Source organism: Ursus americanus, chromosome 12 (genome assembly GCF_024610735.1).
Source record: "Ursus americanus isolate L20-20 chromosome 12, mUrsAme1.1.p, whole genome shotgun sequence".
Taxonomy (NCBI): domain Eukaryota; kingdom Metazoa; phylum Chordata; class Mammalia; order Carnivora; family Ursidae; genus Ursus; species Ursus americanus.
In genome coordinates this window covers 28,852,348-28,875,696 of record NC_142138.1, presented here as the reverse complement: position 1 = coordinate 28,875,696, position 23,349 = coordinate 28,852,348, and the positions used below count along the sequence as shown (strand labels likewise).

Sequence of the window (23,349 nt, the reverse complement as noted above, 5' to 3'; positions counted from 1 at the left end):
AACTTACACAACATAGACATGATACTAAGTAGAAAGCGGTAATTAAGGTAAATGAAACTTTGGTTAGAAGAGAGAAAAATCTTTTCATCAAGCATAAAGTTGGGATTAGGAAAGCTTGGAAGGAAAGATGACACAAGCTTGGAGGAGCTGGATTTAGAAATATCGAGATAAGGGGGACAGCATTCTCAATATACTAGACCTAGAAGTGTTAGCAGAGATTGGTAAGCCCTGTGCTTCGTAAGTTTTAATGTCCATTCACAAATCATATCGCAACGCCGATTGTGATTTATAGGTTCCAGTGGAGCCTGGGAGTCTCAGCTTCCAACAAGCTCCTGCTGCTGCTATGTGGGCCACACCCTGAGTAGCAAGAGTTCACGTGCCTTAGAGTAGAGGAGAATCGTGACACCCAGGTCAGGAAGGGACTTGTCCACGCCACACAGCTGATTAGTATGAGAGCAGCTCTCCGATTCACAATGCTGCAGCTCAGCACGTAGTCAAAAGATCATGGGCTTTGCAGTCAGACTGATCTAGGCTCAGTGTTGGCCCTGCTGTTTACTAGTTGCAAAGCCTTGGGCAGGCTATTTATCCTTTCTGTGCTCCAGTCTTCTCATTTGTAGAATACTGATAAATAATTCCTACCTTGTGGAAGAGTTGTGATAAGTCAATGATATGACTGGCAAAGAAAAAATGCACAATAGTATCTGGAACATAGTAAGTGATCAAAATATATAATGTGTCTTCTCTTTTCCTTTTTGACCAAGTTAATAACGCCGTCAATGAATAGGGTCTCATCTCAATTATTATCTCCCAGAGGGCCTAGGATGTGTTAGCAGCCAGTTTTCAGTAGGGGGTACTTAGCACTGGCTGGAAAATAGGTGCTTGGTGGAGGCCAAAGTATGAAGATTTCTTCCTTTGTTCCTCCCTCTTTTTTTTTTTTTTTCCTGTCTCTTTGGAAGAGGATTCAGGAAGATAAACATATCCGTCCATTAGTGACTTTTTCGTACTTCTTTGCAGTTGAGGCCTTTAAAACATCTGCTCATTAATAGAAAATGAGAGATTTTTCATTCCACTTTGGTTAATACAGGAATTACCTTTTGTCTGGACCCACAATTTTTTTCAGTTTGTTTTAGCTGTTTACCTACATACCAAGAAAAACTCAATCTCATAGTTGCCAAGGAGATAAATAAGAAACAATAACTTGTGAAATGTCTTCTGTAACAAAAAAAAAACTTTGTTTCAAATAGTAGCAAAGGAAAAGGAAGCATGTTGTCATTTTTGCATTATACGGGGGTTTGAATTAGTCCGCATGTAAGGTGCAAAACGTGAAAAGAAAAAAAACCCATCTATGAGGAATTAAACCTGTTAAGCTGTGCAGAGCCATTGTAAGAGCTGCTTCAGAAATCTATTTAGAAATCATTGCTCTTGTATCTGAATCATTACAGAGACACGAGCATCACCCACTTCTTATGACTGCAAACATAGCAACAGTTGCCATGCGAGCAAGAGATTCTGGGCACAAACAGTGGAGTCAGGAGGGAGCAGGGCGGGGCCGGAGCCGGAGTCACGGCTGTGGAAGGGCGCTCAGAGCCGCCTGTACAGATTTAATTAGGCCGGTTGTTCTCTTTGGTCCCCGTGCTGTGTCCTGTCAGACATTTCAGTAGAGCTGAAGCAGTCTCAAAAGCAGCATTTTGGGGCCAAGGTTTGCCTTCGGTCATACACAAAAGTCACCGCCAAAGGCATGATCTGTGGGCTTTGATGTAGCAGGAGTGAGCCTGGGCCCACGGTTTTGGTTATGAATGAAGTGCTAGGGTTTCTCTTCATTTCCAGGAATAATAATAATAAAAAAAAAACAAACCCAAAACTCATAAAACTCTCATCGTTAGGAAGTCAGGCTATTCGCTGTCCCAATATGTCATTTCATCTAATTGAAAACTGAGAAATCTGTCACCGTTTATTTAGCAGTTTGCCTCTGGCGCATCTTCGCAGGTTCCCTTCCCGTGGCTGGGAATTAGTTAATTAGTATTACAAAACGCTTGAAGAGGGAAACGCAGGCCGGCTCACCCTTGGGGTTACGAGGGAGCCCATTTTAGGTTGCTAACGAGCGCTGTTGAAGGATGATAGGAAAGAACAAGAAAATCCAGCGTCAGAATAGCCACACCGAGAGCCGCATCTCATTCTCTCTCAAGTGCCTGTTGTAACCTAAATATGTCACTCGCTCACTCTTTTCATGTAAATCTTTTATGCCTGACAATAAATGCAGGTCCTTAAAACTTATGAAAAGGTGTCGATTTTCCACACAGAGGGCTCTTCTCGTATTTTCCCTTATTAATTTCCCATTTTCATCACTTCTTCTGAACGGGATATTTTGTTTGATGTTCTTTTACATTTTTCGTGGAAAAAGGCTGTTTCCAACTCAGGGTGGTTTTAAAAGTCAAGGACCTGAAGGAAAGGAATGACATTCTTTCACATGCTCCTAACTAAGGCTGAGTTCAGCCTTTGTTCAGTGTGAAATCTCAAAGCCTCTCTCAGTACAGCAGCGAAAAGGGCTGGAGGCCCCACGTGTGGTTTCTCAACTGACTGCTAGGTGGCGCTGGAGAGCAAGGCAACTAGGAAAGAACCTCTAATAAGATTGATTGCTCTGGGTTCACATGGGCTGAAAGGAAGTTCTTACAAAGAGCTCTATCACATTTCAGCACAGACTATTTCCAGTTCTGATGATTTGTAGGATATCAGCAACATAAAATGCAGAGGGCACTAGCCATCGATTTATAGTTTTCTTTCCACTGTGTGTGTGTGTGTGTGTGTGTGTGTGTGCCAATGGGAATTGTTTGCTGATTTCACGGTAGTGCTTTTTGGGTATGGCACCTAGGGCTGTGGTGGAGAGGTATACAATTATAAATTGAGTTATGCTTCTTATTTGGCCCTTCATGGAAACAGTTCTAACTTCCTGCAAGACCCCTCTCCACTTTCTTTAATCTTTCCTTCTTATTAGATGACATTTGGGGACATAATGAGGACGTATACCAAGTACTTTCACACCCTCATATCAACGTGAACAACTCTATGTTTTCTTTCTCAACCCCATACCCTATGGCATTAAGAAACTTTGTGTTTTTGTTAATTAGAAAGATTTATGGCCACCTCAAAAAGATTTGAGCTTAACAAGAAAGAGATAAAAGGCACCTGACAGGCATTATGGCACTTGCTTCGATTCTAGCCGCTCTCCTTTGGCTTTTATATATTTTCAGTGCAGACCCTTAATGAGCTTGATAACTGACCTTCAGCAAGTGAATGTCACAAAAATCACACGTCCTAGAGGTGATAAATATCCTGAGAAAAAGTTTTCTTGTCCCTAGATTTGGCAAGCAACGTTTTACTTTCCTCATTATACAAACAATGCGAGCAAGGCCCATAGAACTTGCCAAGTGACTTAGTAAGACGAACTCTTCCTACAAGCTCAGAAGACGTTGCTGGAGTGAGAGTTACATGCTGCTGTTGTGCTGTGACACACACCGAGGTCTTCTGTAAATCCTTTACATGTCATGTTTTAAATCAACAATTTTTAGTAAGTAAAGAGACAGTTCAGGAACCAAAGATGCTATCTTTCTAGTGTCTCCTTACATTTATAAATCTTAAAATTGTTTCTAAGTGGAATCAGCTGGAAGGTTGTGTTTTTGAGTGAGAAAGGGCAGTGTTTCTTTTCATTTTCAGGATTAAAAAATTCTTGAAATCCTCATCATTAGATAGGCCATTTGTTGCTCCAAATTGTCAGCTAAAAATTCCTTAAAAGAAAATACAGTGAATGCAACTGACTACTGTACTAGAGAATATATTTAATGAAGAAGTGGGAAAAAAAGAGGCCTAGTTTTGGAATGTATTTAATTCAATAAAGGAATCATACTAAAGTAGAGTTATCCTCAAAACTGGTCCCATGTTGTCTAGAAGGGAAGAGTTTATCTTTTTATATGTTCTGATTGGGTTTTGTGGCTTTTCAAATGTGGCCAGCGAGTCAGGTGGTTTCCAGAGACATGATTAAAGAAGACGAGAGGGCAGGTTTGGGCCATGACAAGCTGGTGCCTGTGCAGCAGAAATGGAGTTCGCCATGTTCAGGCTACGTCTATATCAGTGCAGGCAGCGGATTGTAAAGGTCTGTCACGCGCAGGCATAAACTGAGGTAAACTGGCTGGTGTCAGAGGTAGTCGGAGTGAAAAGGGACAATTTCCCTGCAATCAAAGGTCGTATTGGCTGCAGACTGAAAGTGCTCTAGGTTCCAGTGGAGCTGGCAGAACTTTAGAGGTAGGCAGCTCTCTGCTGATTCTCAAAGCCCAAACCAGACGATACAAGTTCCTGCTTCCTACAGATGGTTCAAGCATTCTGGTCGGGCCGAGCCTCCAGAGACAGCATGGTATAAGGGAAACTCTACCAGCAGGCCCAAGTTCAACTATTAACTACTGTAGTTTCATACAAATTACTTAACTCATTGGAGTCTCAGTTTGTTTGACCTGAAAAACAGAAGCCACGAGGCCTACTTCACAAGACTGTGGTGAAGATCCAACAGCATTAGTGTTTGCGAGGGCCTAGCATGATCATTTCTTCACAGATAGGTATGTAGCACCTACCATACGCCAGACACTGTTTTAAGTACTGGAGAGAGAGCATCAAAAAGAAGAAAAGAAGTTCATGCTCTCATGATATTTAGTTGGTGTAGATACCAATGAAAAAATAAACGACTGGCTAAAATTATAACTGCAGGTTGATGTAAGTGCTATGAAGATACGGATTCCTGTTCATCTAAAGCTTGAATTTTGTTGAACCACACACGGGGAAACACAGCCTGGGTTCAAGCAAGGTGGGAGGTCAGATGAGAAACACTGGTGTAAAGCTAAAATCTGCAAAGGACAACCCCAGGTGAACCAGGAAAAATAAAATCTACTCTACATAAAGAGTTGCAGAGGATAAGTGTCCATTTTGTCCTTGGCTCCAGGTAAATGAAAAAAAAAATTAAAAAATGAAATATTTACCCTTAGAAGTCCCATTCATAGTCCACAAAGATCCAAGTTTTAAAACAGAAAATAGTACTGCATGTGTTTTATGAGAAACTCCAAGTGGAAGTTTTGAAGTGGTCCTGGGGGCGTTAGTATACCTATATGATTAGCAAGAGCAAACACAAACATCTGTGAAGTAACCTACACCAAATAAAGGCCAAAAAACTTGCTGGAGATAAAGTTCCAAGTTTCTTCCACAGAAGAAACACAAATCTAAATATATGATGAAACCAGGAGCAAGAATTAGCAGAAACAATGAACTACATAATTAGACATATAAAGACTGCAGAGAGTAGAAATAACAGACATTCAGATATAGAATATAAAATAAATGTGTTTGAAGAAAGAAAATAATCCATTAAAAGTATGTGGAAGAAACATGAGACTTTCAAAACTGTCACACACACACACACACACACACACACACACACACACACACACACATTTTCTAGATATGGAATAGAAATTAGAAATAACTTGAAACTGAAATGTAGTGAACCGAACAACATATTAAATCCTATTACCAAGAGAATATGTGAACTGGAAGACAGATTTGAAGAAATTACCAGAAGGCATCATAGAAAAAGCAAATTGTGGGAAATATATATAAAGAGATTGAGGAATGTGGAAAATAGAATGAAAAGATCTAAAATACTTCTTGAGTTCCAGAAAGGGGAAATAAGAAGATGGGGCACAGAAATATTAGAAGAGGTAGTGGTGAGAGATTATCTAGAATGTATAAAAGATACCAATTCTCAGATGCTGGACACCCAACAAATTCAAAGCAAGATAAATTAAATCCATTAAAACTATATATCACCATAGTTAAATGTAGGATACCAAAGACAAAGAGAAGTGCTAACAGCAGCTTAGGGTAGATTGAAAATAAAAGAAATAATTAGATCCATAGATGAAAATTTAACAGCAGCAAGGAAAGTCAGAAACATGTTGAATACATCTTGGAGGTATAGGAGAAAAGTAATCAAACACCTAAAATCCCATATTCACTAAAGTATCTTTCAAGAAAGAGGGAAAATAAAACATGTTTTCACATGTTTACTTCTTCTTCTTTTTTTTTTTTTAAGATTTTATTTTTTTATTTGAAGGAGATAGACAGCCAGCGAGAGAGGGAACACAAACAGGGGGAGTGGGAGAGGAAGAAGCAGGCTCCTAGCAGAGAAGCCTGATGTGGGGCTCGATCCCACAACGCCGGGATCACGCCCTGAGCCCAAGGCAGACGCTCAATGACTGCGCCACCCAGGTGCCCCCACATGTTTACTTCTAACAGTGTCATGTTAAAGGAATTTTTAAAGATATATTTGAGGAAAAGGAAAATGATCTAGGAGGAAAGTGTGAAATATCAGTGCAATTAATAATGAAGCAGTAATATGGGTAAGTCTAAATGAACCATAGTTGGATAAAACAATTAAAATAATATCTAAGATGTAGAATTAAAAAAATCATGATGAAACTAAAATAATAGAAATATCATATAATTCAAGAGAGAATGATTTGCAACTAAAATGCTCCAAAACCCTTTGGGAGATCTTTTGTTTTAATAACAAATATGTTAAATACAGAATTTGTTAAGTTAAATATGTTAAAGTTTCTAGGCACCCACCAAGAATAGAAAAACAGTGCATATTCAAGCTAAAATTAACAACTCAGGAAACAACAGATGTTAGGGAGGATGTGGAGAAAGGGAAACCATCTTCCACTGTTGGTGGGAATGCAAACTGGAACAGTCACACTGGAAGACTGTATGGAGGGTCCTCAAAAAGTTAAATATGGAGGTACCCTACAACCCAGCAATTGCACTATTAGGTATTTATCCAAAGGATAAAAACATAGTGATTCGAAGGGGCACATACACTCCAATGTTTATAGCAGCAATGTCCACAATAGTCAAAATATGGAAAGAGCCCAGATGTCCATCAACAGATGAATGGATAAAGAAGATGTGGTGTGTACACACACACACACACACACACACACACACACACACACACACAGAGGAATATTGCTCAGCCATCAAAAAGCATGAAATCTTGCCATTTGCAATGACATGGATGGAACTAGAGGGTATTATGCTAAGTGAAATAAGTCAGTCAGGGAAAGACAAATATCATATGATATTTACTCATATGCAGAATTTAAGAAACAAAACAGATGAACATAGGGGAAGGGAAGGAAAAATAAGATGAAAACAGAGGGAGACAAACCGTAAGAGACTCTTAACTATAGGAAACAAACTGAGGTTGCTGGAGGAGAGGTGGGTGAGGGGATGGGGGTAACTGGGTGATGGGCATTGAAGAGGGCACTTGATGTAATGAGTGCTGGGTGTTATATGCAACTGATGAATCACTAAATTACCTCTGAAACCAATAATACACTATATGTTAATTAAATTGAATTTAAATAAAAAATACGAGTTTTTAAAAGTAAAAAAAAAGAAAAACAGTGCATATTCAAAGAATCCAAAGAAAAACAAAAATGGGTAGGGTGAGAAAAAAGACAAAACTAGAGAGAATAAAATAATATGGTAGCAATGAATTCAAATTATTTCAGCAATCAATGAATGTAACAATCAATATGACAAAAGGTATATAAGAACCTTACAGAGAAGATTATAAAATCTAACTAAAAGATATTAAAGAACATTTAAATGAATACAAAAATCCACTAAGTTCATGGCGGGGAGACCCAATATCATAAAGATGTCAGATCTTCCCATATCGATCTATGGGTTTAAAATATCTACAATCTGGGGTGTCTGCCTGGCTCATTCAGAAGAGTATGAGACTCTTGACCTCAGGGTCATGAGTTTGAGCCCCACACTGGGTATAGAGATTACTAAAAAAATAAAAAATAAACTTGAAAAAAATCTATAATCAAAATCTTATTTTTTTTCTGTGTATAGAAAATGCAAACTGATTATAAAATCTATATGGAAGAGTTAAAGCCAAGAAAAATCAAGAATAGCCAAGAAGAGACATACGCTACCAGATATCAAGACTTTAAAAATGCTACTGTAATTAAAATTGTGTATGATTGACATAGGGATAAACAAATATTCCAATGGAACAGAGTAGAAAAACTGAAAACAGATCTATCTAAATATAGATCCTTGATGAATAAAAGAATACTATTACACATCAGTTGGGAAGGGATGCCTTTGTATTTTATTTTTTATTTTATTTTTTTTAGGAAAGGAGAAAAAGAAAGTTTGCAATCATTATTTCCTGTTTGTTCATCCTGTTCTCTCTCTATACCTGGACCACATCTCCATCATCTGCCTCTTCATTGAGACCTCTCCTAACTACCTCAACAAAAAGCAATCTCTCTCTCTGTCTCTCTCTTTTGTAACACACTGGGAATGAATGTATCAGTCGCTTCTCTCCTCACACAGTTCAGGTACCTCCATTCTATCCTTTTGTTCATTAAAGAGAAATAGGTAGACATTTAATGCTCTAACAGTGATAGAGTGGTGTAGAAAAAAGTCTGAATTATCTGGTGGTTCATTATTTTGGATAAGAACATATCTGAACTTGATAGGAAGGTAGAGATCAAAAACTGTGAGTGCCAGAGTTTTACTCACTTAAAATGCAGAAATACAAAGTATGGCATTCATAGTCCAACTAATGATTCCTCTAATTTATCATAAATAAATATATTTAGTATTCACCACATACAGTTAAATTATAAATGAGATATTGTAGGCACCTGAATAAAAACAAAAGAGAAGACAATTTCTGTCCTTAAAGTATTTATGAGCTAAAAATAAATAATTATAAGACAAAATAATATAAGTACAGAAAGTGGCACAAAATGCTGTGGCCTTTGGTAAGGCATAGGTGGGGGTCGGGTAGCCTCAGAAAGGACTTCCTTATGACGTAGTGACTAAGCTGACTGAGCTACTACTGACGGCTTATTAATACTTTGACAAGATTGGGCAGGGTGTCAAGGTTAAAAAATATAGGATACGGGGATAGGTTGACAGTAGGTTAAACACGGGGTACGTGTGGGATATACTAGAACTTCTAATTTGTCTATAGTATGCATTACCAGGGATGCTATTGCTATTTTGTGCAGGATAATTCTTTATTTCATGGGATTGTCCAAAACACTGTAGGAAGTTCAGTACTCATTTGAGAAGAGAAGAAATGACAGTATCTCTCTGCTTAGAACCACCGGGACATAAGATGCTCAGTGGGAGGTATCGCTGGAAAATGTACCGTTGATCATTTGGGATTCCAGGATGACATAATTTCACTTAATTTTAGAGGTAATGGAGAATTATTGGTGGTTTTAAAGTAAGGTAATGATATAATTGGAGTTTACAGAAGGAGAGTTATTTGCTGGCAGTAAGGGTTAAGTGGATTCAGATCATAAGGAAGCTAGAATGGGAGAGAAGTTAAAGACAAAGGAAGCAGAGTGGTCAAGGTGGGACATATGGACTGGGGGTTAACTCTGTGTGTGTGTGTGCGTGTGTGTGTGTGTGTGTGTGTGTGAGAGAGAGAGAGAGAGAGAGAGAGAGAGAGGCTGGAGCCATGGATTGCATGAAATCACAAGAAAACTCATGAAGATAAGAGAAGCAAGGGAGGAGGAGTTTAAAGTGGTCACAGGCTTGCTGTTCGGACTGCTGATTGTGGTGAGCTGGGGCAAGAGAAATAAACTGGGGATGAGACAGGGTGTGAAAGAAAAGAGCGCATTTAAGGAGCCTGAGGGAAGTGTCAGCACAAGAAGTATGGAGAGGTGGTAGACTAAAAAGGGCAGTATTGACCTTTGGTGACAAGGAGGAGCCGCTGTTGCTCCTACTTGATAAACATTTTGCTCCAGGACAGCAAATGGCCACAATCCCCTCACCACTCTCCTTTTTTTCATTCCTCCTAAGAACATCAGTTTCAGGGTGCTATCCTCTTACACAGTTGCTGCATTCCGGAAAAACTATGTGTAAATTAAAATGTTATAACTTACATTCAACTTTTATAAGTTGAATTGCATTCCAAGTGCACTAGGCAAGCTTTCTATTTAAAGGAACCCTTTGATGGACCCTTTCGTAATGTGAGAAATTAATTCCAAATCTATGTGTTTTACAGTTGCAGTCCCTGCATCTCTGGTTTTCGTCTCCTGGACAGCTAACTAGGTCACAGCATTCTATTCTCAGAGCCCAGCCCCACACAAACACTAATTGGTTTTCGCATCCGAAAGGTTGTGTATCACTTTGTCATTTCTCAATTTATATGATGTAATCCATGTACAAGATGGGAGAGATTTCATACCCAGTGGGAGGAGCAAGTGCCACATGCTTAGTTTTCCAAATATATCTGGAGACACAAAATATTTTAAAAGAGGCAGTTACTTCAGGAGAGCCTTCCTCAATCTCAGACTGCGACAATTTGTGGTTTCAGTGGGAGCTAGTAGGTCCCCGTTACTTGTGGAGAAAGTAATCTGACAATTTCCCACCTTGACATTTATTTTATGAAGGAAAACAATAATCATTAAAAACAAATATGCAAATAAAAAACAACCAAAACCGCCATCAAATCACGTGTTATAAAACTACAGGCTGTGAACTTCATAACCCCAAACTGAAAAATAAATGTACCATTTCTAAGACATTGCGGACGGCTGGGAGGCCCAGAATTGGGAGCATACGTTAGTCAGAACCACAGGCCAAATCTTGTACCTGTATTTTAAAAGGGTGATGCCAGGCTAAAAATTACACCTTGTGTGATTTTGACAAGTTAGAATGTCCCTCCGATCAGCAGTTACTAGCACACTGTAAGGATTTCTAGGAGAGACCCCACAGGTAATCAAGCTTCAAAATGGTGTCCTTTGGTCACAGCTGCTGGCTTATGTCTGCCCTCACTTTCCTCTTCGTGGATCCCACTGGTTGCATGCCCTTCCCCAAAGTGACTGGCAGGTTAGCACTGCGGCATTCCCTTCTAGCCGGCTTCTCCTACTTGGGGGTACGCTGCAATCATTTCAGAAACTTCATTTTCATGTATTTATTTTTTTTTCATCCGGGAAACTTTAAAAGCTTCTGATGTCTGGGTGCCACCCCCATGGGTTTGGGTGTAATTGGCCCTGGGCATTGGTACTCGTAAAAGTTCCCCAGGTGATTCTCATGTGCAGCCAAAGTTGCGAGCCACTGTCTTCCAGGCTGTTGAACCCCGGGCCCTGCTGAAGTTGCTCCTTTCCCGTATCCTCAGGCTCTTTGACTTTAAGAACCTATTGATCTCTGGTCTCACTTGCTCTGTCTTTCATAATAAAAGCTGAAAAGGCAGGCGGAGGAGAAGTAGCTGAATTCCTTCCCTGACTGGCTTCCAGAAGAAGCTGGAAGAAGTCCAGCAAACACAAGTATTGGCAAAATATATCAAGCTTCTGAAAAGTGCCACCTCCTGCGCCAGAGACACTCAGAAAGCACAGAGGAGTCTTGGGTGAGAATTCCAGCTCTGCCTCCAGAAACTTAGGAAAGTTATTTCTTCCCCAGGCTCAGTTTCCTCATCTATCAAAATTGGAATACCTACTTCCTGAGGCTTACTTAGATGACTCCTCAAAGGGTCTGAAATAGTGCCCAGCATGCAGCAGGCAATCAGTAGTGACAGGTTTATACGTGGGAAGCATAGCAAAAATAGTTAAAGCTTTTTCACTGATTATGTTCTGAATTAATAATAATTATGATTTATTGAGCCCATTTATCCAATTCTTTATCTATGAAACAAATGTTTGTTACATATCGACTTTATGCCAGCCATGCTGCTAGATACTAGGGATATGGTTATGAATAAAATACACATGATTCCTACCTGAGTACATCTTACAGCTTAGCAGAATGCTTTACCTATTTCTGGAGTTGATTTCAAGCCGTCCAGAGATTGAACTTGCTAGAGGGACTGGTACAACTAACAAACGGACCTTTGATGGACCCTTTCAGCAAATACTCAGGATGTACTATATTGTTAAGAGAAATCTGAACCAAGTAGAGAGACAAAGACTTAGCAGAGTTCTATAACAGTTGTGAAGGGCCAGAAAGCTATAAGAAATGTTATGAGACTATCAAAAGGAACACCTCAAAGGGCCTGATGGGTTTTTCCTACCCCACTTGGGCAGTTTTATGAGCGGTGGTATATTTCTCTGGGTTCTTGAAGGCCCTATTGGGACTGCAGCTGTGCCTCCCATGCTGTGTAGCCGTCTATGTGTTGTAAGGTGTTATGACTTACTGACATTACTGGAACTTGTATTTTTTGTCATCTATAATCAATCACTCCTCTGACAATACTGCCTCTCTCAACAACAATCCTAAAAGCTGGTATTATTATTTCTATTTTATGTATAAAACTTAAGTAACTTGTCCAAGGTCATTGGGCTGGCAAATGGCAAAGCTGAGATCGAACCTCAAGTCTTATGATTCCACAACTCACGCTCTTAACCTCTGCTTCAAAGTAGACAGGCTTCAGGTGACTGTGCTTTGGAAATATCAAAGTCTGACTGTTCAGAGGATTAATTTTAAAACCACAAGTAAAGAATAAGAAGAGCAGATGGAACTAGGAGACGATGCTGTGACTGAACCTAATCTCATCTTGGCCTATGGGTCTCTTATGAAATTATATAAGAGACTGGAATCTAATAAAGAATTGTGTCCAGTTTGCCTGGTTATCAATCAAACCTACTAGTACTTAATTTTATGACATTCTGTAGATTAAAGGCTTCATGATTCAGAGTCCCATCTCTTCATAGCTGCAGCTGCAACTCTTTCGTTAGACTAAGAATATAATAACTATAGCTAAAAAAGCAACATTAGCCATTTGTGTATGGTGTAAGAGCCTCGCTAACTCCAAATAATCTTTCTCCACCTTCAGGATAAAAAGTTTACTGTGATGATGGAATGTGCGAGTGAGTGTGGAGGCATTTATGCGTGTGTATGAATATACATGCAGAGCAACTCATGTGCAAATCCTCTGGAGCTCATGCGAAAGAACAGAGATTTTAAGCCAGTTTTTCCAGATTTCCATGGGTTGCAGTGTATGCTTTCTATGGTATCCACCCAGCTCACAAGTGACTGGCTTTTCTGTTCCCCATCCAGAATAGGGGTTTATTTTATATATATATATATATATATATATATATATATATATATATATATATATATATATATATATATATATATATATATTTATGTTTATATTAATGAAATATGACCCTACTGCCAGTCCAGCCATACTTGCTTAGACCAGGGGTGGCCATTTGATCCAAAAAGGGCCAATCTCATTCTCTCTCAGGGCAGACTGCATTTATTCCTAATTCATTATGCTTTCTCTATCTATGCCCTTTGCCAAGTGACTCTGCAGTTCCTTCCACTGGAGGTTGAGTATATATATTTTCTCTCCCTTGTGACTTGCCCACAGAATGCCATAGGGTGCAACTTGAACATGGGCTTTAAATGGGCCTGTGAAGTTGGGCCTGTCCTCTTGAGTTCCTAGCCTTTGTCCATGAGAAGAACATGTCTCAGGTAGCTGCTGGTCCAAAGATAGGGACAGATATGTGGGATAGACGTGGATAAAATCTCAGTGCTCAGTCATGTCACCTACAACCAGCTCACAGACACATGAGCAAGAAATAAATACTTATGATTATATATCCTTGAATTTTGGTATGGATTTTACAGAGAATTATTATGGCAATACATAACAGATATCTCCCCTAGAAACTTTGCAATTAAGCTGAGAGACAAAGAGACTGTCTATTGGGAACTGGGGCATGTAAATGGTAGAGCTCACGATGGAAGAATGTTGAACTTTTTTTTGTCTCTTTTTCTGACTTGCTCCTTCACTTAAGATTTTTTTGTTTTGCTTTGTTTTTTCCCCCCTTTTTTTTGCTCTTTTTTTTTGAGGTAAAGTTCACATAACATACAATTAATCATTTTAAAGTGAACAATTCAGTGGCCTTTAGTACATTCACAGTGCTTTACAACCACCTCTATCTAGTTCCAAAATAGTTTCTTCACCCCCAAATAAAATCCTGTACTCAGTAAGACGTTCATTCCTAATTTCTCTCCCTTCCCAGCCTCTGGCAACTACCAGTCTGCTTTGTTTTTATTTTTTAATTTTTAAAAATTTTTTAATGGATTTACATATTACCTACTATGGACTGAGTGGTGTCCCCATCCCACCAAATTCTTATGTTGAAGCACTAACCCCCTTATGTGACCACTGGAGACAGGGCCTTCAGGGAGGCAATTAAGGTTAGATGAGGTCAGAAGAGTGAAGCCGTGACCTGACAGGACTGGTGCCTTTATAAAAAGGTGAAAAGATTGCAGAACTCTCTTTGCCACATGAGAAGACAGTGAGAAAGCGGCCATCTGTAAGCCAGGAAGGTGGGCATCTGTAAGTCCCACCAGAGCCTGACCGTGCTGGCACCCTGATCTCAGATTGTCAGCCTCCCCAGTGCGAAAATAAACTTCTGTTCTTTAAACCATCCAGTCTACGGTGTTTTGTTAGGGCAGCCTGACCTGACTCCCGTGCTTATTCTGGATATTCATATAAACAGGATCATATAATATGTGATCTTCCACATGAAGGCGTATTTTCCAGGTTCATCCCTGTGGCAGCACGTATCAGTGTGTCATTCCTTTTTATGATTGAAGAATATTTTATTATGTGCATACCACATTTCGTTTATCTGCTCATCTGCTAATGGATTTGGGTTGTTTCTGCCTTTTGGCTATTGTGAATAGGGCTGCTATAAACATTTGAGTACAAGTATTTGTTTGAGTACCTGTTTTCAATTCTTTTGGGTATATACCTAGGAATGGAATTGCTGGGTCGTAGGGTCATCCTTGGTATGCTGAACTTTTGGTGCTCAGATCCTCAAAGCTGTTTCTTGGTTCCTACGCAAGGAACCCTTCCTTGGATGCCATAAGATAACCCCAAAATACTTTCAATAAATCCTTTTGTTGTTGTAGCTAGACAGTTCTCACTTAAGCTAGAGGTAACTGCTGTTACTTGCAACTCAGGAATCTTAAACAAATAAATAATGAAATTTTTATTTTTTGGTCTCATAACATTAATAGATTATAAGAAAAATGGGCTAAAACTCTTACTTCAAAGTTTGCCATAAGGGTGGTAAATCCCCCACTGATACTAACCAAATTGGGTTAACTGGACCATGAGATTGTTGCTTAGATTGTCACTCACCTTTGGGACCAGGTAGCACAGGACCTTGCATTTAGAGCATATTCCAATTCAAAACGACTCCTTAAAGCTGCCACGTGGCTCCGTCCAGGCCCTCCCCGGCTCACCAAGCAGTCAGAAGAAGAGGAAGGTGAGAGAGACCCACTGCTGTTACTTGATGCAGGAGACATCAGCTGAGTGAAGAAGGGGTAGTTTCAATCCTTTCATAAATCCAACAGGCTTAAGGCATAGAATAGAATACGGATTTATTTTAGCTTTCTATTCTAGGATCTCTCGTATTTTAATTTCTATTCATCTCAGCTTGCTTCCGGCTTTTCCTATCGGCCTCTGATGGCAACACATGGCTAGTTTAATTTGCTTTTTTGACCCAGTTCTATACTGAGAGCTGGCCCATTCAACTTATACTCATCTTTCAGAAAACATGGTATGCTCAAATCAGATTCATAACATGGATATTTAGAAGGCGATTATTTAATGGTTAAAAGATTACATTTTTCACTATGGTGATGAGATTCATGGCAGAGTTCCTTTAAACTGTAGCTTAAAATTATCCCCTTTATATGAAATTATTTCCTTTATGTAAAATGAATTTACACATTTTCCCAAGAATATATCCCTTTTATAAAATGAAGGATGCTTTAATGTCTGGCAAGCATGAAGACTAAAGAGAGTTGTTGGGGGAGAATTTTTAAAAATAGTTACAAATAGTTAAGTGTAGCTAGAAAATAGAAGAGTTTGAGGGAAGAAAATGAGAAAGAGAAGAAAAAAAAAATAGGAGAGTAGTTTTCTTGAATTTCTGACGACCTTGCTGTTTACCTAACCCAACTGAGAACACTAGTGCTCTGACATTATAATTTCATAAGACATGTTGACAGTAGATTTTGGCTTAAAAATAAAATATATGTAAATTCTAGGCTCTTCAGAGTAGCCAAGACATTACTAAGTAAAGCTCTGAGAATCATGTGATGTCAGTGTTGAAATGAACCTTCAAACTCTTCAATGATTGAATCTCTTCTGTGCCTCCTTTTCAAGTTAGTTATGCAAGCTGATGGGGAGTCTCCAGTGATGGGGACACCTCACTGCCTCCAGAGCTGTTCATTTATCTTAGGACAGCTCTGACAATTAGAAAGTTCTTTCTCCTAAAAAACCAAACCATGATTACACTTCATTTCCATCTGTTGGCCCATAGAGAACAAGGCCAATCCTTTTACCATATGATCATTTTTCAGATGTTTAAAAAACAGCTCTTGGGCTCATCTGAATTTTCTCTTCTCTGGGACAAGCATCTCTGGTTCCTTTAACTGGTTCTCACATACATGATTTTCAAGCCATTCATCATTCTGATCTCTCTCCCCTGAAATTTGTGTTCCAGTTATAATTATCCCTTTAAAAGGACACAACTGGGTACTATTTCGTTGGGCCATGTCAGAAGAGAGAGCAACGATACCCACCCTTTATTTTGTGGCAAGACAGCTACTTCGCATTCTAACTCCCAAAAAGCTTATCATCTGCTAACATGCGTGATGCTCCCAAGCCATACAGCCACCATGCGATATTCTTACTGCTGTTCTTTGACTCTGGTATGTGAGGTTACGTTCAGGCTTTCAGACATGCCCTACCGTTTTAACTTCCAAGATACGGCATTCCACAAAGCAAGCCCCTTAAAGCTGATTCTGGGCCATTATTTAGTGCTGCTCAGTCCGACAAGTTCCTTTGCATATAGCTATTCATCTTCTCTACTGGCAGAGATTGTGCTAAGAGGCTCGGTCAATGTAAGAAGCCATACTAGTTTAGGAGACCCTACCATTGTCTCTGTTTCTGGAATCTACTTGCTCATCTAATTGGCCATATCCCCCGGCTTGGAGCAGTTTTGCCCTGTGAAACACAAAGGTTCAAAGTGGGAGGACACTTGGAACTTAAGCCTTAAAAGTGTCTTTCAAGATTCAAGGCCTCTGGCAGATGCTCCTGTTGGTAGGGGCCGCTAAAGCCCCACCAATTATACTACTACTACTTTTCTCTGCTTTGTGGGTTTTAGGATTGAAGAGAAGGGGATAGACATTTAATGTCCAAAGACTGAAGCCGCCTCCTACATAAAAGGCTTCCTTTTTAGAAGTTCCATTGAAGAGTTATGAGACAGCCATTCGCTGCACTTGAAGACCTGGAACCCTTTCCCAATACACTGGGTTCTAGTGACTCTAAATTGAGATTTTTTTTTCTTTAGGGTAAAAAAAATGGATGGTTCCACTTTGGGATTTAGCTATGCAATCTCAGGTTGATGCTGTTTCCCCTGTATTGCTCCTTCCCATCAGCTGCACATGTTTTGTGAGCCTATATGTGTGATGTCCACCCTTGTCTCTTGCAGCACTCATTTGCACTGGGAATATATTATTATTTTTGAATTAGTGCTCATGTGTTAGCTTCCTTGCTTATTTTCAAATGCTATCTCCTGACCAGGTGTATAGAAAATTAAGGCAATTAGAGAGAAAATTAAAGCAAACAGCTCCTTGATATTAAGGGAAGAAAATTCCATTAGGCTGATTACCAACATATATCACTTTATGCAACATATGTGCGGTATAAAGCAATGCATCCCAATTAATTTATGCACTAATTTTAGTGATAATTTCCCTTTCTTATTGAGCATAGACAGTGGCTTAATATTTTAACTTACGTTTCACTGTACGTAGGAACTTTTGTATGGAAAAAAGTTGATTTAAATAATTACCTTCTAACATATTTGCTGTATTTTCAAATTTTTACATATTAATTTTTTCAAGCTGGGCTTGCCTGTGCCCATTTGCCTGACTGATATTTGTTGGAAGGCCCAAATTTGTGCTGAATTTGCCTTTGTCCCTATAAATTCAGTCAGTCCACCCTAGAAACTTAATGAACAGTGTAAATATATGAATGAAGTTATGGATCTTCATACCTACTTTCTACATGCACCACCTTACCCATGCCCCAACACCCTTGGATATTCAAGATTTTTTTATGGACATATTTCAGAAGCTAAAGTTCTTACCTCTATGTTGCAGAGACACTCTTCTAACTTGGTAACGACTTCAGAAAATTCAGGTCTTCCCTGTAAATAAAGAAAAGACTTTTTTCCCCCAACGAATAAAAAGGAGGCAACTCTCTTTGGATTTTAAAATTGGGTATTTGCATTTGTAAAGAATGAGATTAACAATAAAGTATATTTTTATTTAAGATACACTTGTATTGAAGTGTTAATTGAATGTTCATTTGCTGTTCAGGGAGGGATGTTGAGTTTCCTTCTGATAAGAGTTTTAAGTCAGAATTTGCAACTACATTCAGATAATGAAATAGTGGAAAAGCTTTAATTAGCTTTGCATGCTTTTAAATGGCAGGTTTTCCTCTTCAAAATGAAAGAATAAAAGTGAATACTAAAAACTGTTAACTATCTCAGTGCCTTATAATATACTACACACTGTCTGTGGGAGAAGAACTGCTAAACAAACTTTACAATTAGCTTCATTTTGAAAATGCCATCTCAGACTCAAAGCTAAGATCAATGGAAACCTCAGGACTATGCCCTATTTTAGGGGTTAAGATAAGCTTTTTATATTCAAAAGCTGCCATTAAAGACATTGTTCATTATGAACTTCTGTGTCAGATGAGTTTGGTTAAACAAACATTTATTGTATTCTGATTATATTTCAAACTTCGTTCTGGTTGCTCAGGATATAAAGACGATTATGGATCTATGGAAAAAATGCTGGGAATTTAGCAAATGTTGTTCCCCTTGGAAGAAATTATATGCCTCCTTTTGTCGGCTCCCAGGGACTGTACAACCTATCATTCCTCCTTTATGAAACTTCTACTGCCAGGAGGTGGCTAGCCCACTTTAACATTCAGGCGCAGTAACTAATTTAGATTCTTAGTACAACAATTTCTCCCTTAATATCTAGCCCTCCCCTGAGGACACTGCTTCCCCCAAGCCCTCTCAAGTGAAAGCTGTTTTTTTCTTGCCTATTCCTGGTACCTCTAGGTCGGTGGGGGTATAGATGGGGTGAGTGGAGCTCTGGGTCTTCCTTTCTGTCATTGCAACTTCTAAATGGCTTCTCTTCTAAAAATCACCAGTTTACGAAGCTATTCCACCAGTCACTGTCCCTCATTCTTTGAAGGCTTTAGTGTTTGGCTCCCATCACGCTAACACTACTAAGTGCTTTTATTATCCGTGCAACTCAATGGCCTGACTTCTGGGTTCCTTTGCCTCCTCTTCTGCCTTGACCTTACACTCGATCTTCCTGGTAGTCACTTAGCTCCTGGGGCCTAACAAGGTCTGCAACCCTTCCATGTTTCCATCCTGTCAATTTCCATCAGATCACTATCTAGGCTCAATCTTCTTCCTGTCTAGCTTACTTCTTCTGGAACCCTGACTCCAACAATCTTGAACCACATGAACCATCTTGTCACCTTAAAGAAACCAACTTTCTACTGTGAACCTTTGCAAATATACCCTAAAGTATTAGAGAACAATTTAATAAACCTCCATGTATCTATCCCTCTGCCTTAAAAACCGTGTTTATGCTAATATTGTTCTATGTATATACATATGCCTGCATCTATCTACTCACCTACATATTATCTAATATATCTTTCTTATTTTTTTGTCCATCTTACCATCTTTTCTTTCTTTCTTTTTTTTGTTTCAAGTTTTTATTTAAATTCGACTTAGTTAACATATAGTGTAATACTGGTTTCAGGAGTAGAATTTAGTGATTCATCACTTACATATAACACCCAGTGCTCATCACAAGTGCCCTCCTTAATGCCCATCACCCATTTAGCCCATCCTACCCACCTCCCTCCATCACCCCTCAGTTTATCCTCTATAGTTGAGAGTCTCTTATGGTTTGCCTGTTCATCTTATATCTTTTCACTGGCATTTGCTCACCTTGTTTCCTCCCTTCTTTAACTTAGATTTCATTGGCAATCATAATCACTCTCTTCCATATAGCCTCAGCCCCCTTGCCTTATCATGCACTTTCGGGAAAAAAAAATCCCTATCTTGATTAAATCCATCCTGACTGGTCTTACTTCAAAATCATGTCCCTCTAACCTGAGGTGGACCCTCAGTACTGCTTAGAGAGCCTATTACACATTTTTGGCTCACTCACTCTCTCACACTCCAGATACCTATTTTGTACCTTCTCCTCTTTCCTCAAATGTCTAATTCCCACTACTACATTGACCACCCACCAATGTCTAAACCCAGATAATTTGCCTGCACTTGCATTTCTATGGATGAATTTTGCCTTTCTAACTGAGGTCACTTCCTTCACTGTGTACTAATCTACTCAAGGGCATTGCTCTAACAATAATTCCTTCCTAGTTTTTGCATCACCAATGTTCCCCTTCTATTGTTTAATCCCATACAACCATACTATAAATTCTTCCATCTTAAAAAGAAATAAGCAACAAAATAAAGCTCTTGGCTCCACTTCTTCCTCAAGGTAGTGCTCCATTTTCTCTAGTCACCAAAATTGTTCTAAAGAGCCAATTAAATTTGCATCTCTTACTTCCCTCTTTCCATGTATCCTCCACCCCAATCAGACTTTCTTCTCTAACACTCTGCTACATCTGATCTTGTCAAGGATACAAAGGCCTACCTCCTCATCGTTAAATTCAAAGGTTACATTTCAAAGCTCATCTTACTTGGCACCGCATTAAATACAAATAATCGTTCCTTTGTGCTTGCAACATTCTTTAATTGGATTCGAGGTCACTACTTCTCACTATTTTTCTCCTCTCTCACTTTTTCTTTCTTAGTCTCCCCTTTTAGTTTCACGTTTCCTTTTCATCTTTAAATTCTGGATTGTACCTGGACTCAAGTTTTGGGTCTCTTCTCATTTCTCTTTAGAGTTAATTTGTTGAGGGTTTAATTCTGTCTCATGGCTTTAAAAAACAACTCCCAAATATCTATATCTAGCCCAGTACACTTCCTTAAACTCTAAACTCACATACGCAATTTCTTATATTTATAGTCTTCCCTGCTTCAGTAAATGGCAACTCCATCCTTTCACTTGCAGAGGCCAAAAATGAAATAATCTGTGACTTCTCTCTTTGTCATACTCTCTCTTGCTTTTAATCCACCAGCAAATCATATTCATTCTGCCTTCAGAAGGTATCCAGAATCCGAATGAACAGGTAGTATTTATAGTGTATCAACCTTCCTCCAGACAACTCTAAGCTCTGGACAAAATGTAAAAGACAGCTACCTAAAGGCAGTAGAAAGGGGACAGTAGCTTCTGGAGGGGAGTCACTTGGAAGAAAGGAAGGGCATGGAGTCAGTTTTCCATCTTTTTATTTTATTTTTACAAAATTTACCCTAAGGGCAGACCCCATCTGCATCGTAGGGAACAATTAAAATTCTTACGAAAGCCTCAGGGTTTGCTTGCTTAAAGAACCAGAGGACAAAATTCAGGGCAACACAGTATATTAGCTATGGTTTTGTAACAAATTATCACAAATTTAGCGGTTTAAAACAACACCCATTTATTATCTCACATTTTCTATGGGTCAGGAGTTGAGTGCAGATTAACTGGGTTCACCAGATTAAAATCAAAGTGTCAGCTAGCACTGTGATTCTCATCCGAGGCTCAAGGCCTCTTCCAAGCTCCCCGGTTATTGGAATAATTCATTTCCTTGTGGTTGCCTGACTCAGGTCCCTGTTTTCTTGCCAATAGTTGTTTAGGGATGACTCTCAGCTTCTGGAGAATGCTTACAGAGTCTTGCCACATGGTTCCTATGAGTGGTTCTAAGCATGGCCATTGGCTTTCTTCCTGGGCAGCAAGGACATGTTTCTCTTCTTATTCTGTGTGGTCACCGGAGAAATATTCTCTGCTATTAAAGAGCCCATCTGATTAGATCAGGCCTATGCAGGAAAATTTTCCTTTTGCCATATGAAGAACCATAATTATAGGAGTAATATTTAATCATGTTTGTAGGTTCTTTCCATATTCAGGAGTAGAGGATTATCCTTGGCATGTATACCGGGGGACAGGGATCTTGGGGTCATCCTAGAATCCGGCTTGTCATGCATAGGCACTAGAAAATGCGGAGAGATCCTGGAAGAAAAGAGTCTAAGAAAGGGAGCCCCAGAATCTGCATACAGACTCTGTTTAAATCTTTGGCTGGCCTCTGGACCACATATGCATGGAACAGACTCTAAACAGCTCAGGTAGGTTTAAAGAGATTAGATCTTTTGCCTGATGTAGGGCATTTTTCTTACTATGTTCTCAGACTGGAATTATCTAACTCTTATTCTCTGACTGTAGAAATCCTCTGCCCTCCTAAAGGCCCAATTCACAAGATACATCCTTCTTAAAGGGTTCGAGTGATTCCACAAAATAATTTTGCACCATTCTTTAGATTTATTTCATTCTTCCTTGTGTTATCACTAGGAATTTACATGTTTATGCCACTTTAGAAAGTGCTTTGAGAGTAAGCAATGGTTTGTTTACTTCTGTATATCTAGCATGTTCCATTGCACAGGATAGCTTGTTTGAGCTCAAATTTGTTATATTAAGTTGCATCAGATAATAAAAAAAAATCCATAATCTACTTCTCCTTCTCATCTAAACCACCATTATCTCTTTCTTGTATTATTATAATCGCCTTGTAACTATTTTTGCTGCTTCTGTTCTTTGCCTATCAAAAGTATTCCCAACATGGTAGCCAACCTATAGCTAAAAAGCTCAATGCTTTTCTTCTAAGTTCAGGAACAAGAATGCCCCCTCTTGCCACTTTTATTCAACATAGTATTGGAAGTCCTAACGAGTAATTAGGCAAGAAAAAGAAATAAAAAGCATCCAAATTAGAAAGGAAGAAGTAGGGGCGCCTGGGTGACTCAGTCGTTAAGCGCCTGCCTTCAGCTCAGGGCGTGATCCCGGGGTCCTGGGATTGAGCCCTATATCGGGTTCCTCCACTGAGAGCCTGCTTCTTCCTCTCCCACTCCCCCTGCTTGTGTTCCCTCTCTTGCTGGATGTCTCTCTCTCTGTCAAATAAATAAATAAAATCTTAAAAAAAAAAAAAGAAGGGAAGAAGTAAAGCTCTTTGCAGATGGCATGATATTATATATAGAA

At 39.2% G+C, this 23,349-nt stretch overlaps 1 protein-coding gene across 2 annotated transcripts in view; it reads right to left on the bottom strand.

Annotated features, from left to right (window-relative positions):
- The window catches only part of TNNI3K (TNNI3 interacting kinase), a 300,692-nt gene that overhangs the window by 33,655 nt on the left and 243,688 nt on the right, over positions 1–23,349 (bottom strand). For both annotated transcript variants that reach the window (XM_087866002.1, XM_045802016.2), the window contains 2 exons: positions 18,264–18,323; positions 15,245–15,414 (listed from right to left, as the gene is read on the bottom strand). In XM_087866002.1, the coding sequence (XP_087722128.1) occupies positions 15,245–15,414; positions 18,264–18,323 (230 nt within the window). The remainder of the gene's footprint in view (positions 1–15,244; positions 15,415–18,263; positions 18,324–23,349) is intronic.